At 44.3% G+C, this 14930-nt stretch overlaps 1 protein-coding gene across 12 annotated transcripts in view; it reads right to left on the reverse strand.

The window, feature by feature from the left end:
- The window catches only part of LOC110537671 (cullin-5), a 43218-nt gene that overhangs the window by 27100 nt on the left and 1188 nt on the right, over positions 1-14930 (reverse strand). Inside the window, exons 2-14 of one of the 12 annotated variants that reach the window (XM_021623889.3) lie at positions 14397-14506; positions 13871-13970; positions 13407-13583; positions 12784-12925; positions 12204-12349; positions 11450-11530; positions 7346-7439; positions 6588-6718; positions 6324-6431; positions 6097-6161; positions 5692-5824; positions 2540-2671; positions 596-719 (exon numbers count right to left, since the gene is read on the reverse strand). In XM_021623889.3, coding sequence (XP_021479564.2) covers positions 596-719; positions 2540-2671; positions 5692-5824; positions 6097-6161; positions 6324-6431; positions 6588-6718; positions 7346-7439; positions 11450-11530; positions 12204-12349; positions 12784-12925; positions 13407-13583; positions 13871-13970; positions 14397-14506 — 1543 coding nt within the window. Of the gene's footprint in view, positions 1-586; positions 720-2539; positions 2672-5691; positions 5825-6096; positions 6162-6323; positions 6432-6587; positions 6719-7297; positions 7440-9151; positions 9286-11449; positions 11531-12203; positions 12350-12783; positions 12926-13406; positions 13634-13870; positions 13971-14396; positions 14507-14930 lie in introns of those variants that run through there. The other 11 variants (XM_090192569.1, XM_090192568.1, XM_021623888.3 and 8 more) reach the window with 11 other exon arrangements.

Raw genomic sequence — 14930 nt, forward strand, 5'->3', positions numbered from 1 at the left:
CAGCTGGAGGGAGGAAAATAGTACGAGGGCCGCAGTGGAGAGCTAAGGATTGTCTCCTCTCCTAAGTTGTCTGATAGGTTCAGCTCCAAATTCAGACGGTTGAGTCAAACACAATGTGCCAAATAGAAACCTATTTGAGTATTTTAAAGGGTAGTTTTCGTACCAGCTTACTTTGACCTCAAATTGCGTGCATGGTATGCAACATGTGTGCAGGTTAGCAGGTCTGCAATACGAAAACGTATGCCAGGGATCATCAACTAAATTCAGCCGCGGGACAATTATTTTCTTGAGCACATGGTCGGGGGCCAGAACATAATTACAAATCATTTGACCGCAAGAACCCCAAACAGATATAATACTTGACCCAAACAATGATTTTAAACCTTGCTTACATTTTTTCTCAGAAAACTTGGGGCCCCCCCTATCAGGGCAATTAAACCACCCGCGGGCCAAAAATCGGTACACGGGGCGCCAATTGGGGAACCCTGATGTATGCACTCACTGTTATAAGTCGGTTTGGTTAAAAAGCATTTGCTAAATGGCATAATAATTATAGAGTTTATATTAGTTAGTTACATACAGCTACCTGGTTTACCTGATAGGGCCAGCTTGTTGTGTTTGTGACACTCTTTGAAGTTCTGGTTGAGGTCCTCGGACACCTTGATGTCCTGGAACATCCGAGCCAGCTTATTCACGTAGTCAGCGGGCATACCTACCTCCTGCAATCAAGGGTAGGGGACATTGGCGACGTGGTATAATTTTAAGTATGTGAGGTGGAACAAATGCACAAACAGGCAGCATGTGCAAACACACAGTATCTCCCTTCTCATAAGACACCGGCACACATGCAAGTACCCGTCTAGGGCTGTGGTAGGCTATGCCATATGGATGTGCGCTACACTCATTTAGCAGACAAGATTTGCTTAGAATTCCGTGGCATTATAGTATGAAGAATACAATTGAACATAGCTGAATAAAATAGGACATTTTCTCCCCAACATTTGTGAGGGAGTGCGCACATGCGGTTAACAAAGAAACAGGTCCTCCTATATGCTTAATTTAGAGTTATTTATGTAACTTCAAAAATTTAGAATGTGTTAAAGAGCAGACTATATAGCCTAAGGCGGCATGATGGGACTAATGATGATTTGAAAAAAGTTGCATGAAAGGCATGAACTCTACTCGGTTTCCTGTGCAGAGTGCACAAATGTGTGGAATTAGTTGATTAGTGGCCCACAAAAAAAGATGTAATCCGTAGCCTGCACTCAAATAGCGAACGCAGTAACGTTTTTAATACGCAAGCATAGGCGGCGCGACCATAAGGCTAGGGGAAGCTTTCCCTAATTATATTGCCTAATTAGCCTTCGCTTGTATACACACGGAATAAATTTAAAAATATATATTTGAAGTCACTACTAAAGCAGGATTTGGTCAGAGTATTTAGCTTATTTTTTATTAATTGTTTTGGCTATAGGTCGGAAGGAAAGGCAATTTGAGCAGACTATTGTCGAGTGGCGACTGTCCGAAAAGTAGAGGCCAAGCCAGGCATATCGCAATATTTCAAAAATACAAATTGTGGGAAAACAGTTTGGAAAACAAATGGTTTATCCATCTTTGTTGGGTCAGTGCTACTTAAGTTTGTTTGTGGACAATCATTTCCACCTCCAGTTTGGATGGAGGTCATATTCTATTTGTGTCTCCCCTTCTCGTAAGCCTATTATAATGGACAAAGTTGTTTTTATTCAGCTTTATTCAGGCTCTGGGCTCTCACCGTGTTCCAGGGGTCCTAGGCCTATAGGCTACGTTTGCAGTTATTTGGCCACTTTAGTTGATACAAACCATATAGGCCTATGGGCTAGGCTACATGACTTGTGCGACTATAATTTAGGAACAGGAATGCGCTGTTTCTTGCCTTAGTGCACATGCTGGGCATCATTCACAAGTGATAATATTGTCACCCAGCAGACTATTCTTAACTTAATCTGGTCTTTATATATACTAAATGTGTGAAATTAGTTTGATTTATCGGAACAGGGGCATTGGAGAAAAAAAAAAATACATGTCATTTCTGCACTTATGGAGGACACTTTTCCCATGGTTCATTTTCATGCCAGCCAGGTAGGCTATACTCCTGTTGTAAAGTGAAGCAATGTGCTTAATATTAGGAATGTTTAGAAATAGATAGTAGGCCTAGCCTATAGAAAGCTGATGGAACACTCTTTAAGAGGCCATCAATTCTGTTGTCACGCAATTGCACAGCCTATAGAAATGTTGAGCAACATGAGCTCTCATTAAGCATTTGCATTGATATCAGTGATTAGAGGGACAATAGTGTGCCGAGTACCAGGCCATTAGCGACTGGCAATTAGCAAGTGAGGTAGTCTTATAATGACCATCAGAGCAGCCTAGTTACAATGACTAAACGGTCACATGGAATTTGACTAAGGTCGTGACTGGTGACCGCCGGTAATATGGTACCGGTAATACCGGTGACCGCCGGTAATACCGTAACAGCCCTACACCCACCCACAGGTCGTACCCGGAGCCACTCCACCATGTTCTCCTCGATTTCGCTGTCAGCGGAGATGTCCAGGATAAGGCGTCGGGTCAGATGGGCTTTGTGGTAGCGCATGAACACGTCTTTGTTCTGCACGTACTTCAACACCAGCAACTGCAGGAGAACACAGAACACCACCGTGCAATCAGGGTCATATATATATAATAATATATGACAATAAGCAGACGCTTTTATCCAAAGCGACTTAGTCATGCATGCACACATTTCACATACGGATGGTCCCGGGAATTGAACCCACTACCCTGGCGTTACAGTTCTACCAACTGAGCTACAAAGGACCACATTCATTAGTGCATACAGTAGCACAAAATGTTTTGCAATGAAAAACTAAAACAAGAGTTTATTGGACAAGTTCAGGTAGTCTCTCCCAGGTTTGTTCGTTTGTTTTCCCTTATTTGGTGTGTGTGTGTGGGGGGGGGGGGGGGGGTGAGCGAGGCATTGTATGTGAACGGATGTCATCGCTCATGTCCTTTCCTACTGCTCCGCTAAAAACCACTCCACGCTCACAAAAAAAGAAAAAAGCCACTCCAAATTTGCTTCTTCCATTAAAATCACATTAACAAACACCCATCTATTTTTGTGACTACCTGGACCTCCCAAATGTTTTGAAATGTATTGAAATGAAACATGGATTTGAATAAACATCGATGTAAGGAGCGAACAGTTTCAAATGTGTCGTATTAAACGTCAGAAACACTAAATAGGTCAGGAGCCAGACAGGGAGCCTAAGGAGGAACAATTACAGCTACATTATTTCAATTATTTCCAGGCTATAGCCTACAAAGAAATGCATTGTGAAGCTTTTGCGAGTGCGACACAATTGTCTGGTAGGGACATAAAGCGTGCAGCATTTAGAGTTAATTAGGAACATATTCAGAACCCTTCACTTTTTCCACATTGTTACGTTACAGCCTTATTCATTATTTCCACCTCATTATTTCCACCTCAATCTACACACAATACCCCATAAATGACACAGCAAAACGTTTTAGAAATGGTCGCTAAATCGTTTTAAAAGAAACTCAAATACCACATTTACACATCAGACCAGAGAATCTTGTTTCTCATGGTCAGAGTCTATAGGTGCCTTTAGGCAAAGTCCAAGCGGGCGGTTATGTGCCTTTTACTGAGGAGTGGCTTCCGTCTGGCCACACTACCATAAACGCCTGATTGGTGGAGTGCTGCAGAGATGGTTATCCTTCTGGAAGGTTCTACCATCTCCACGGTCACCTCCCTGACCAAGGCCCTTCTCCCCCAATTGCTCAGTTTGGCTGGGCAGCCAGCTCTAGTGTGTGGTTTCAAACTTCTTCCATTTAAGAATGATGGAGTGTTCTTGGGGACCTTCAATGCTGCACACATTTTTTGGTATCCTTCCCCAGATTCGTGCCTTGGTACAATCCTGTCTCAGCACTCTACGGACAATTCCTTCGACCTCATGGCTTGCTTTTGGCTCTGACATGCACTGTCAACTGAGGGACCTTACAGGTATAAATTAATTTAAAATTTGCCACAGTTGTACAAACATCAAGGATGCTCAATGGAAACAGGGTTTCACCGGAGCTCATAGCAAAGGTTTTTATTTTTACCTTTATTTTACTAGGCAAGTCAGTTAAGAACAAATTCTTATTTTGAATGGCGGCCAAGGAACAGTGGTTTAACTGCCTTGTTCAGGGGTAGAAAGACAGATTTGTACCTTGTCAGCTCGGGGATTCGATCTTGCAACCTTTCAGTTACTAGTCCAACGCTCTAACCACTAGGCTACGCTGCCGCCCCAATGTAAATAAGGCATGTCTTTTTTTTTTACATCGGCAAAAAAATGTTTTGCTTTGTCATTATGGGGTATTGTGTAGATTAATGAGGGGAAACAATTATTTAAGCAATTTTAGAACAAGGCTGTAACATAACATGCGGAAAAAAGGGGTCTGAATAATTCCCGAATGCACTGTAAACATTGTATTAAAATCATTATAGTCTATAAATTGCACAATTAAACACATATGAAATTAAAAATGACTGTCTTTGAAATAATTTTTGGAACTCATTTTTAGAAACAAGAGTTTGGCCAGTCTGGGACTTCAGGCTCATGCCCGATGGTGCCTGGAGAGCCGGCCAGCAGCGGAAAATATCCTCTCCACACTTGCAGAACCACTGGAGATGCTAAACACCCCTTTTTGGCCACTCTTGCCAGGTTGGGCAGAAAGGCAGAGTTTTTTTATTTTTATATAGGCAGACAAAGGTTTTAGGCAAAATAACCTAATCAAAACGGAAATCTCATTGAAAGTGGGAATATGGCCTATTGTATAGATAATAGAACAAAATGTTTATAAACACTTTGCTACAATGACAGTTATTTCAGCATGAGCACATACTTTTGGGAGAAGTGTCTTTTCAGACTCCACAATGATTCTTTAGCTGTTTCATGTAGCCAGCGTGTAACTGCCGCCATATCTTGCGAAGAACAATGCCATCCAGTCAATAATCTAACAGTTTAGCACCGTGGCATCCAAGCCTCACACATAACAGCAGACACTACATCACCGCACTCCCTCTCTTGGTTCTCATCTTTGTAAGCCACGTTGATTTAGCACCTGTGTGTTTTATTTATTCTTTGTGAAAATATTTATCAAACTCCATGACAGTAGCTAAAGCAAGGGTCTATTAGCAGCACACAAGTAGACTACAAATGCATACTGGGCCGGGCATGCCCTGAGCTCCTGAAGTGAGCGCAACGGGAGAGAAATTGGAGCGGGTGAGAAGGCGGACGCTCCAGCCTTTGGGAATCTCGCTCCTGTCAAATTGGGCTCGCTTCGCTCACATACTCTTGAGCGATGGAAAGGTGAAAGCAACCCGCTGTCCTCAGCCCAAGGCTGCTTGCACACCGATTGGGTCAATGCTTTTAACGGGAGTCATCTGCTGCTGGATGAATGACAAGAGATGATGATTGTCTGACAAAAAAAAAAAACACACTGAAAATTGTTGACTTGAGATATACTTCTGAAGGACAATAAACAATGATGTACGTCACATACGACTTCATCCGAGTACGCACGTGTGGCCCGAAGCCTTAAGGAAAGCTTGCTGGAGTCATCAAATCATTACGCGCACACACGTACCACTTCCTTGAGCTTGGCCTCGATCTCCTCAGATGTAAGTTTCTTGCTCAGCGGGGTTTTCCTCAGCAGCATATCACAGTAGTTGGCCAGCAACTCTGGACACTTGGACTCTGGCTGAGTCTTCAGCCCCACCCTGACAGACAGACAGTACAGAGAAAGTAGAACTCGTAAACTCACACGTTCAGTCATTCACTAATTAAGCAATTAACAGTTCAGAAGTGGAACTTAAAAAACGTTTGTTTGAAGTATTCAAGAAAAACACGAAAGATCTACCCCCCACCCTGTTGAATGCTCCCACAGTTTTATCAAGTGCAACATCAATAAATACTGTAGCAGCCTTCAACAGTATGCCGGTACCAATTTTGAATTCAGTGAAGCAATTAACGCATACAGTAGAACTCTTACCCTTTCTGCTTCAGCGGAAGTTCCAATTTAAAAATAGTAGCGTCATTCACAACTGCTTTGTAAGCCTAAGAAGAGAAAAAAAAAGTGTTACATATACAGTGACAACTGCAAATACAGCGCATAAATTCATTGACAACGTTGTGTCAATGTTGGACAAACGTTTACGGAACGTTGCACTTACATTCATTGGCCATGTTGAATCAATGCTGGAAAAACATTGTGCTGACCTTGTCTCGGGCTGTGAGGAAGCGAGGGTCGTCCTGAAAGGCATCTTTAACCAGCTTACTGAAGCGGTTGAAAAGGGTGAGGAGCTGCTCCACGTACTTCTCAGAGTCCTGCGCGCGCACACAGAGAAAAATACAAAGACTAGTGGATTGTTCCCGTCACCCTTCAGTAAATACATCACAAAAGTAATATGTATTTAATATCTCTGTTAGTGTAACATATCTGTGCGTGTGTGTGTAAGCAGCTTATGTATGTGTAGCACTCACCGAGGTGATGGTCTCGGCGGAGGCCACCATGTCGGCCAGCCCAGCAGACATGATGTGTTCCTCTAAGTCCTTCAGCATGGGCTCGATGCCACTAGGCACCTTGTCCATCAGAGAGAACATGAGATGGAGCTCTATAAGGTGGAGGACAGCTAGTCAAACACTGTCCATGGTAAGATACTGTGGCTACTCTATAGATTCTAGTTTTCTACTTCTAGATTATAGTATCAAACAAAGGGTACGCAGCAGCAATTGATGGCCAGATTTGAATAACCAGTATTTAGAGGTTGGTTTCCGTTGACTGATTCTCCAGTCAACATGCTTTTTAGTTCAGGACTATGCTTCATCTATGTACAGTATACCAGCCCTTGAAGTTATAAACATCACAGTGGTGGTATAATATTGTCAGTTTGACTGTAAAGTCTAAGGCCTACTTCGAGATCTTACTGCTATACACCAAACAAACAGATGCTCCACAAAGGCACACATTGGTTAATAGTAACACATAAGTAGGTAGACACCTGGTTAAAACTATCAGGACATACACAATACAGGGTGGGTTTATGGTCAGACACTGATGTTTGGGGGGGGGGGTGATGATGACAACGTGTTGAATGACACACGGAATGGGCAAAGGCAGCGTTTGGTTGGTTGACGAGGACAAATTGAAACAGGAAGTGGAGGACGGTGAGGTCATTTCCTGGTTTGCAAACCTGAGCTGGCCGAGCCTTTGGTGCCGGGAGTGCTCCGGCCGTACTCACTCTCTGTCTCGTTTCGCCTGATCATGCCTGGACACTCGGCCAAGATGGTCTCCTTGAAGGACGTCACCAGGGCGTTCACGCAACACTCCATCAGCTGAGGGGGAATAGAAAAACCATGGGTCACTCATCTCTTCATCACGTATTTCAACATCTAATTGATTTGAGGCCTTTTTTTAATGTTTAATATCAGCAGTTGTCAAAGTGGTTTTACAGTAACCCGGCCTAGAACCCAAAGAGCAAGCAGAAGGAGAATGTCAAGAAAAACATAAAGAAACCTAGAGGGGAACCAGGCTCAATCATATCAATAGCAGGGAGGTAATGTTTTTTCACTGAACGGAAACATCTGTAGTGTCCAAACGGTTTAGGCTACAAACTTATATGAAAAATACGAGACTCACAAACTCAGTGTTCTCCATTTCGCTCTACGACCGCCACAAATGTCACGTGGCTCGTCTGACGGTAACCCAGTACCGGGCCGAAAAATACATTTCCACATCAAAGGTATACTGGTGATTCCCCTGGAGCTCTCTCTCAGATATAGAAGACAGTCAAAGGACGCATGTTTTGAATTATCTTAAATTCAATGTGTTTCTACAGGCTAATAGCAGTAAGGCCAAATTCAATGTTTAATCAAATCTTTTTTCAATTTTATATACACTATCGTTCAAAAGTTTGGGGTCACTTAGCAAGGTCCTTGTTTTTGAAAGAAAAGCCCATTTTTGGTCCATTAAAATATAAAATTGATCAGAAATACAGTGTAGACATTGTTAATGTTGTATTGTAGCTGGAAACTGCAGATTTGATGGAATATCTATAGGCGTACAGGGGCCCATTATCAGCAACCATCACTCCTGTGTCCCAACGGAACGTTGTGTTAACTAATCCAAGTTTATCATTTTAAAAAAGCTAATTGATCATTAGAAAACGCTTTTGCAATTATGTTAACACAACTGAAAACTGTTGTTCTGATTAAAGCAATAAAACTGTGCTTTAGACTAGTTGAGTATCTGGAGCATCAGCATGTGGGTTCGATTACAGGCTCAAAATGACAGAAACAGAACGTTCTAACACCCATCACTCTATTCTTGTTCTGAGAAATGAAGGCTATTCCATGCGAGAAATTGCCAAGAAACTGAAGATCTCATACAACGCTGTGTACTACCTTCACAGAACAGCGCAAACTGTCTCTAACCAGAATAGAAAGAGTGGGAGGCCCCGGTGCACAACTGAGAAAGAGGACAAGTACATTATTGTGTCTACTTTGAGAAACAGACACCTCACAAGTCCTCAACTGGCAGCTTCTTTAAATAATACCCGCAAAACACCAGTCTCAAAGTTAACAGTGAAGAGGCGACTCAGTGAAGAGTTGCGAAGAAAAAGCCATATCTCAGACTGGCCAATAAAAAGAAAAGATTAAGATGGGCAAAATAACACAGACACTGGACAGAGGAACTCTGCCTTGAAGGCCAGCATCCCAGAGTCGCCTCGTCACTATTGATATTGAGACTGGTGTTTTGCGGGTACCACTTAATTAAGCTGCCAGTTGAGGACTTGTGAGGCATCGGTTTCTCAAACTAGACACTAATGAACTTGTCCTTTTGCTCAGTTGTGCACCGGGGCCTCCCACTCTTTCTATTCTGGTTAGAGCCAGTTTGCACGGTTCTGTGAAGTGAGTCTTCAATGACATTTACAACCTCTCCCTGACCGAGTCTGTAATAACTACATGTTTCAAGAAGACCACCATAGTCCCTGTGCCCAAGAACACTAAGTTAACCTGCCTAAATGATTCCGCCCCGTAGCACTCACGTTAGTAGCCATGAAGTGGTTTGAAAGGCTGGTTACGACTCACAACACCATCATTCCGGAAACCCTACACCAACTCCAATTCGCATACCGCCCCAACAGATGATTCAGTCACACTCCACACTGTCCTTTCCAACCTGGACAAAATAAACACGTATGTGAGAATGCTGTTCACTGACTACAACACAATAATGCCCACAAAGCTCATCACTAAGGGAATAAACCCTTCCCTCCGCAACTGGTCCTGGACATCCTGACGGGCTGCCCCCAGGTGGAAAGGGTAGGCAACAACACATCTGCCACGCTGATCCTCAACACTGGGGCCCCTCAGGGGTGCGTGATTAGTCCCCTCCTGCACACCCTGTTAACCCACGCTGCCGTAGCCAAACACGACTCCAACACCATCATTAAGTTTGCTGACGACACAGTGGTAGGCCTGATCAGTGACAACGATGAGACAGCCTATAGGGAGGTCAGAGACCTACCAGTGTGGTGCCAGCACAATAACCTCTACCTCAATGTGAGCAAGACAAAGGGGCTGATCATGGACTAGAGGAAAGGCGGGCCGAACAGGCCCCCATTAACATCGACGGGGCTCTAGTGGAGCGGGTCGAGAGCTTCAAGTCCCTTGGTGTCCACATAACCAACGAGCTATCATGGTCTGAACACACCAACACCTTCCCCCCTCAGCAGACTGAAAAGATTTGGCATTGGTCCCCAGATTCCCCAAAAATTCTACAGCTGCACCATTGAGCATCCTGACCAGTTGCATCACCGCTTGGTATGGCAACTCCTCGGCATTTGACTGTTAGGCACTACAGAGGGTAGTGTGTACGGCCCAGTACGTTGCGGGGGCAAGCTCCCTACAACCCAAGACCTAGACTCAGCAAAAAAAGAGACGTCCTCGCACTGTCATCTGTGTTTCTTTTAAGCAAACTTAACGTAAATATTTGTATGAACATAACAAGGTTCAACAACAGACAAACTGAACATGCTCCACAGACATGTGACTAACAGAAATTGAATAACGTGTCCCTGAATAAAGGGTGGGTCAAAATCAAAAGTAACAGTTAGTATCTGGTGTGGCCACCAGCTGCATTAAATACTATAGTGCATCTCCTCCTCATGGACTGCACCAGATTTGCCAGTTCTTGCTGTGAGATGTTACCCCACTCTTGAAAGGCACCTGCAAGTTCCCAGACATTTCTGGGGAGGGGGGGGGGGGGGGGGTGGCCCTAGCCCTCCAATCCAACAGGTCCCAGACATGCTCAATGGGATTGAGATCTGGGCTCGTCGCTGGCCATGGCAGAACACTGACATTCCTATCTTGCAAGAAATAACGCACAGAACGAGTAGTATGGTTGGTGGCAGGAAGGGTACCACATGAGGGAGGAAGGGTACCACATGAGGGAGGAGGATGTCTTCCCTGCACCACACAGCGTTGAGATTGCCTGCAATGACAACAAGCTCAGCCCGATGATGCTGTGACACACCGCCCCAGACCATGACGGACTCTCCACCTCCAAATCAATCCCGCTCCAGAGTACAGGTCTCGGTGTAACGCCCATTCCTTCGACGATTAACGTGAATCCAACCATCACCCCTGGTGAGATAAAAATCAAGACTAGTCAGTGAAGAGCACTTTTTGCCAGTCCTGTCTGGTCCAGCGATGGTGGGTTTGTGCCCATAGGTGACATTGTTTCCGGTGATGTCTGGTGAGGACCTGCCTTACAACAGGCCTATAAGCCCTCAGTCCAGCCTCTCTCAGCCAATTGTGGACAGTCTGAGCACTGATGAAGGGATTGTGCATTCCTGGTGTAACTCGGGCAATTGTTGTTGCCATCCTGTACCTGTCCCGCAGGTGTGATGTACCGATCCTGTGCAGGTGTTGTTACACGTGGTCTGCCACTGCGAGGACGATCAGCTGTCCGTCCTGTAGCGCTGTCTTAGGCGTCTCACAGTACGGACATCTCACTTTATTGCCCTGGCCACATCTACAGTCCTCATGGCTCCTTGCAGCATGCTGAAGGCACGTTCACGCAGATGAGCAGGGACCCTGGGCATCTTTCTTTTTGGTGTTTTTTCAGAGTCAGTAGAAAGGTCTCTTTGTTGTCCTAAGTTTTCATAACTGTGACCTTAATTGCCTACCGTCTGTAAGCTGTAAGTGTCTTAATGACCGTTTACAGGTGCATGTTTATTAATTGTTTATGGTTCATTGAACAAGCATGGGAAACCGTGTTTAAACCCTTTACAATGAAGATTTGTGAAGTTATTTGGATTTTTAGAGTTTAGTTTACTCACTGCTTGTACAGAGTTACATTCACGTCTCGTCTCCAAATAGCGCAACGCCCGTTTCTCCTCCTCTCTCAACTTGGCGTCTGCCTGTTAGAACACACAGAGATACACATGTTGGTTCCCCCTCAGATGGATAGCCTAGATTACAGACAGTTGCTGAGAAATAGAGTTGCAAAATTCCAGTAACTTTCTCAAAATTCTCAGCTCTTCAAGAAATCAGTTGGAAGATTGCTGAATTTCCTGTTTATTCCCTCCTGATGCCAAATATTATTTTGTAACCCTACTGAGAAACCACAAGGGAACTGCAGAAACAGTACTTGTCTCATACCGATTGTTTCCGACCACTGTGATCACTGAAATCCAAAACAAACCCTAGCCACTCACGTAGACCTGAAAGGATCGGATATGTTAAAGCAGTGTGGTCATTGCTTCACCTTGCCATCTGATAGGCAGCATGGGATTTGCGCCATATGGCTTACACCTATGCAAATGTTTCAAATATACATAAGCATCTGAGGGGTTTGGACTTGGCATGTCCATTTGGAATTCTGCTTATAACTTGACGTGTGGTGTATGATCAAGGGGCCTTTTTAGGGTGGCAAAATTTGAGCACATTTACAAAAATTCCCAGGTTTTCCAGAAATCCCAGTTGGAAAATTCCTGGAAAAGGGAGAGAATAAGCAGGAAGTTCAGGAGTCCTTTAACTATAGAGTTTCCGGAAAACCATCTGGAAAAGTTAAAGGATCCTAGTACTACTCACATATTTCATGTAGTTCTGTACTCCGTTCTGCTGCAGGTAGGAGGGGGCCTGTGTTCTGTAGAATCTCTCAGTGGAGTCCATGTAAGCCTTCTCAAAGTTATCCCTGTAGATCTGCAACTTATTGTCTGGGTTTGAGCACAGGTTCACTGCAGAGGGAAAACAGGGATGGAGGTGACCAGGGTCCAAGTTCATTAGCATGCAACATTTTAGAAATTAGCATTTCTTAAAGGATGAGTCCAATCAGTCCCTTCCGGTTTCAGTAGGTTCTCTTCCGTTTGGTGAGTTATGAACACAACCCAGGAGAATTACAGGCATCTTTGTGGAGTGGGGTTAAGAGTACATTTTTGTCATTCACACTACATAGCTAAATTCTAAAATGTTAGTACCTCACATTTTCATGTACAGCCTGCATTTGTCATTGGGGGTTTCACACCAAAATTCACATTGAAGGTGAATCCAATTTGGCACAGGGATTTGGTGAATCAATCCATTGGTATGGTTTACATACACCAAAGATCTGGCTCGCGTTCATTACACACCATTCTCTCACAGCTAAAGACGACAGTGATGTTTTGCTCACCGTAGGACTCCCTGACGCCGATGACCAGCTGAGAGTCGAAGGCCTCCCCCAGGCGCTCGGCGTGCACCAGCTTCATGGCGCTGTCCTGCAGCCTGTTCTTGATGTTAGAGAAGATGGACTCATTCCACGTGTCCAGCATGAGCTGAGGGCATATAAAATGAAGTTTAGAAGAACATTACTTTGTCCATATATCTCAAAAATGTCCATTTGTCTTTTTGCTTAATCTAGTGCCTTGCTCAAGGGTACAACTGCAGGTGATGGCATGATTTGACAACAGCATCCCTCCTGTTACGACATTCTGTCCAAGTCAATCTCGGGATTTTAACCGACAATCCTCCGGATGTTACCAAATCTCACTACATTCTACTCCCCTTGCCACCCCAAAGCTACACGGTAATAGAAGATACAGTACATTATACATGAGCAGGGAAAGAGGGAATCTATAGGCGGCAACATTTCCTCATGCCAACTGGAAATTCTCTTATATCACTACAAATACAACCAAATACTGCTGCTGCCCTGTTTGCAATGTGATCTTTTTCCCTCAACTTCTTGTTGCTACCCAGTTAGCACGTGATCATCTCTCGCATTCCCATCCCATTTCTTCCTCCCCATTTCTTCACCTTCCGTACGATGCTGTCCTCTACGTTAGACTTCTTGTTGCTGCCCTGCTTGCCCATGAGCGTGATCTCCAGCTGGCAGAAGGGTTTGGGCAGGATGTCGCACTGTGTGAAGAACTTCCTCCACTCCACGATGTAGGCCTTCAGCAGTGCCGTGTCATCCTGGTGACTCAACACCCGCTGTGGGGGAGAGCGCAGGGCCCTGTTATGGACTTTATGGCGTTGAAAAACTGGGGGTAATAGACAGTCTGCTTGGTTACTCAACACGTGAGAGCAGTTGAGGGCATTGTTATGGATTATATAGCATTGAAAATGTTGGTTCTCAGGGGTAGGTTAGTAGACCGCATGGTTATTCGGTAGCCTACTGTCACAGCTAGCTTGATAGCTAGCTAGCACTAGTGGTACTCAGCGAGGGAATAAATAGCACAGTTCATTCAATGGTAGCAAGACCAAGCAGGCCTACCTACCACTTGTGCTTGCTTGATGAAGTCTAAGATGTCCGCCTTCAGGGCCTGGTGGATCTTGGCCGGTCCCTTGTCATCCCATAGGCATACTGCATGGACGTCTCTATGGAAACCAAGAGATCGGATGAGGGATTTGGAGGAGAGGGACATGTAGTTCAAATCATCTGTCAGTCTAACCGTTGAGACAGGCATTAACGGAAACGCCTGGAGTTAACAAAATGACAGGATTTTAAGTGATGCGAAACATTCCGAATGTTGAAGATCGAAAAATAACGGATAGAGCCGACACCACAATTCCTTAATATATCTGTCAGTAAGGCAATCTGTTCTACACCATACATTTGTTTTTGAACGTTTTGCAACAGGCTCTTGGGTCATATTCACTAGGAACCAAACAGAAGCGAACTGCCTGGACTTGTCAAATAAGAAACACTTGTTTACAATAGCAGTTGCAAAACTTGGTGTGCACTAATGAATACAACTTCTGTATGACAGAGCACATGAACATGGACTGCGTGGCCATACTCACGAGAAGAGGTCAAACCACTGCTGCTTGGTGACTGACTCCTGACGGAGCAGCTTCAGAACGATGGGACGCATCAAATCCCACTTGTCCTCGAACTGGAGGGAGCCTTTGTTCTGGGTGAGAAGGGTAGAAGTGTCAACTCTGGCTATAGGCTGCCTAGCAGTTATGACAACACCAGAGTGAACCGCAATTGTATTTACTTGATCCTCCTTCTCAAAACGGAATATCATATGTCAAGAACCTCAGATGTTCTGCTCCAATGTGCTTTGAGAAGCACATGAGAAGGGAGGATGTGAGAAATCAAGGACATACAATTGATATCATTGACATCCCAGTGGTTGCTTTTATGTTTAGGCACTAGGCAAGTTGGCCTACTTTAACATTAGAAACAACATGTGCCGTTAGACAAGCCATGCCATCAGTTATCAACCCACTATCTGAAAGGTGCTTCAAGCCTGATTTACTAGCATCTGTTTTTCCAGGATGTGTAACTGCATCCAGTCTACAGTAGGCTCTTATGTGAGGGAATGTTGTATG

This window comes from Oncorhynchus mykiss, chromosome 12 (assembly GCF_057628025.1).
Source record: "Oncorhynchus mykiss isolate SJ-2025 chromosome 12, ASM5762802v1, whole genome shotgun sequence".
Taxonomy (NCBI): domain Eukaryota; kingdom Metazoa; phylum Chordata; class Actinopteri; order Salmoniformes; family Salmonidae; genus Oncorhynchus; species Oncorhynchus mykiss.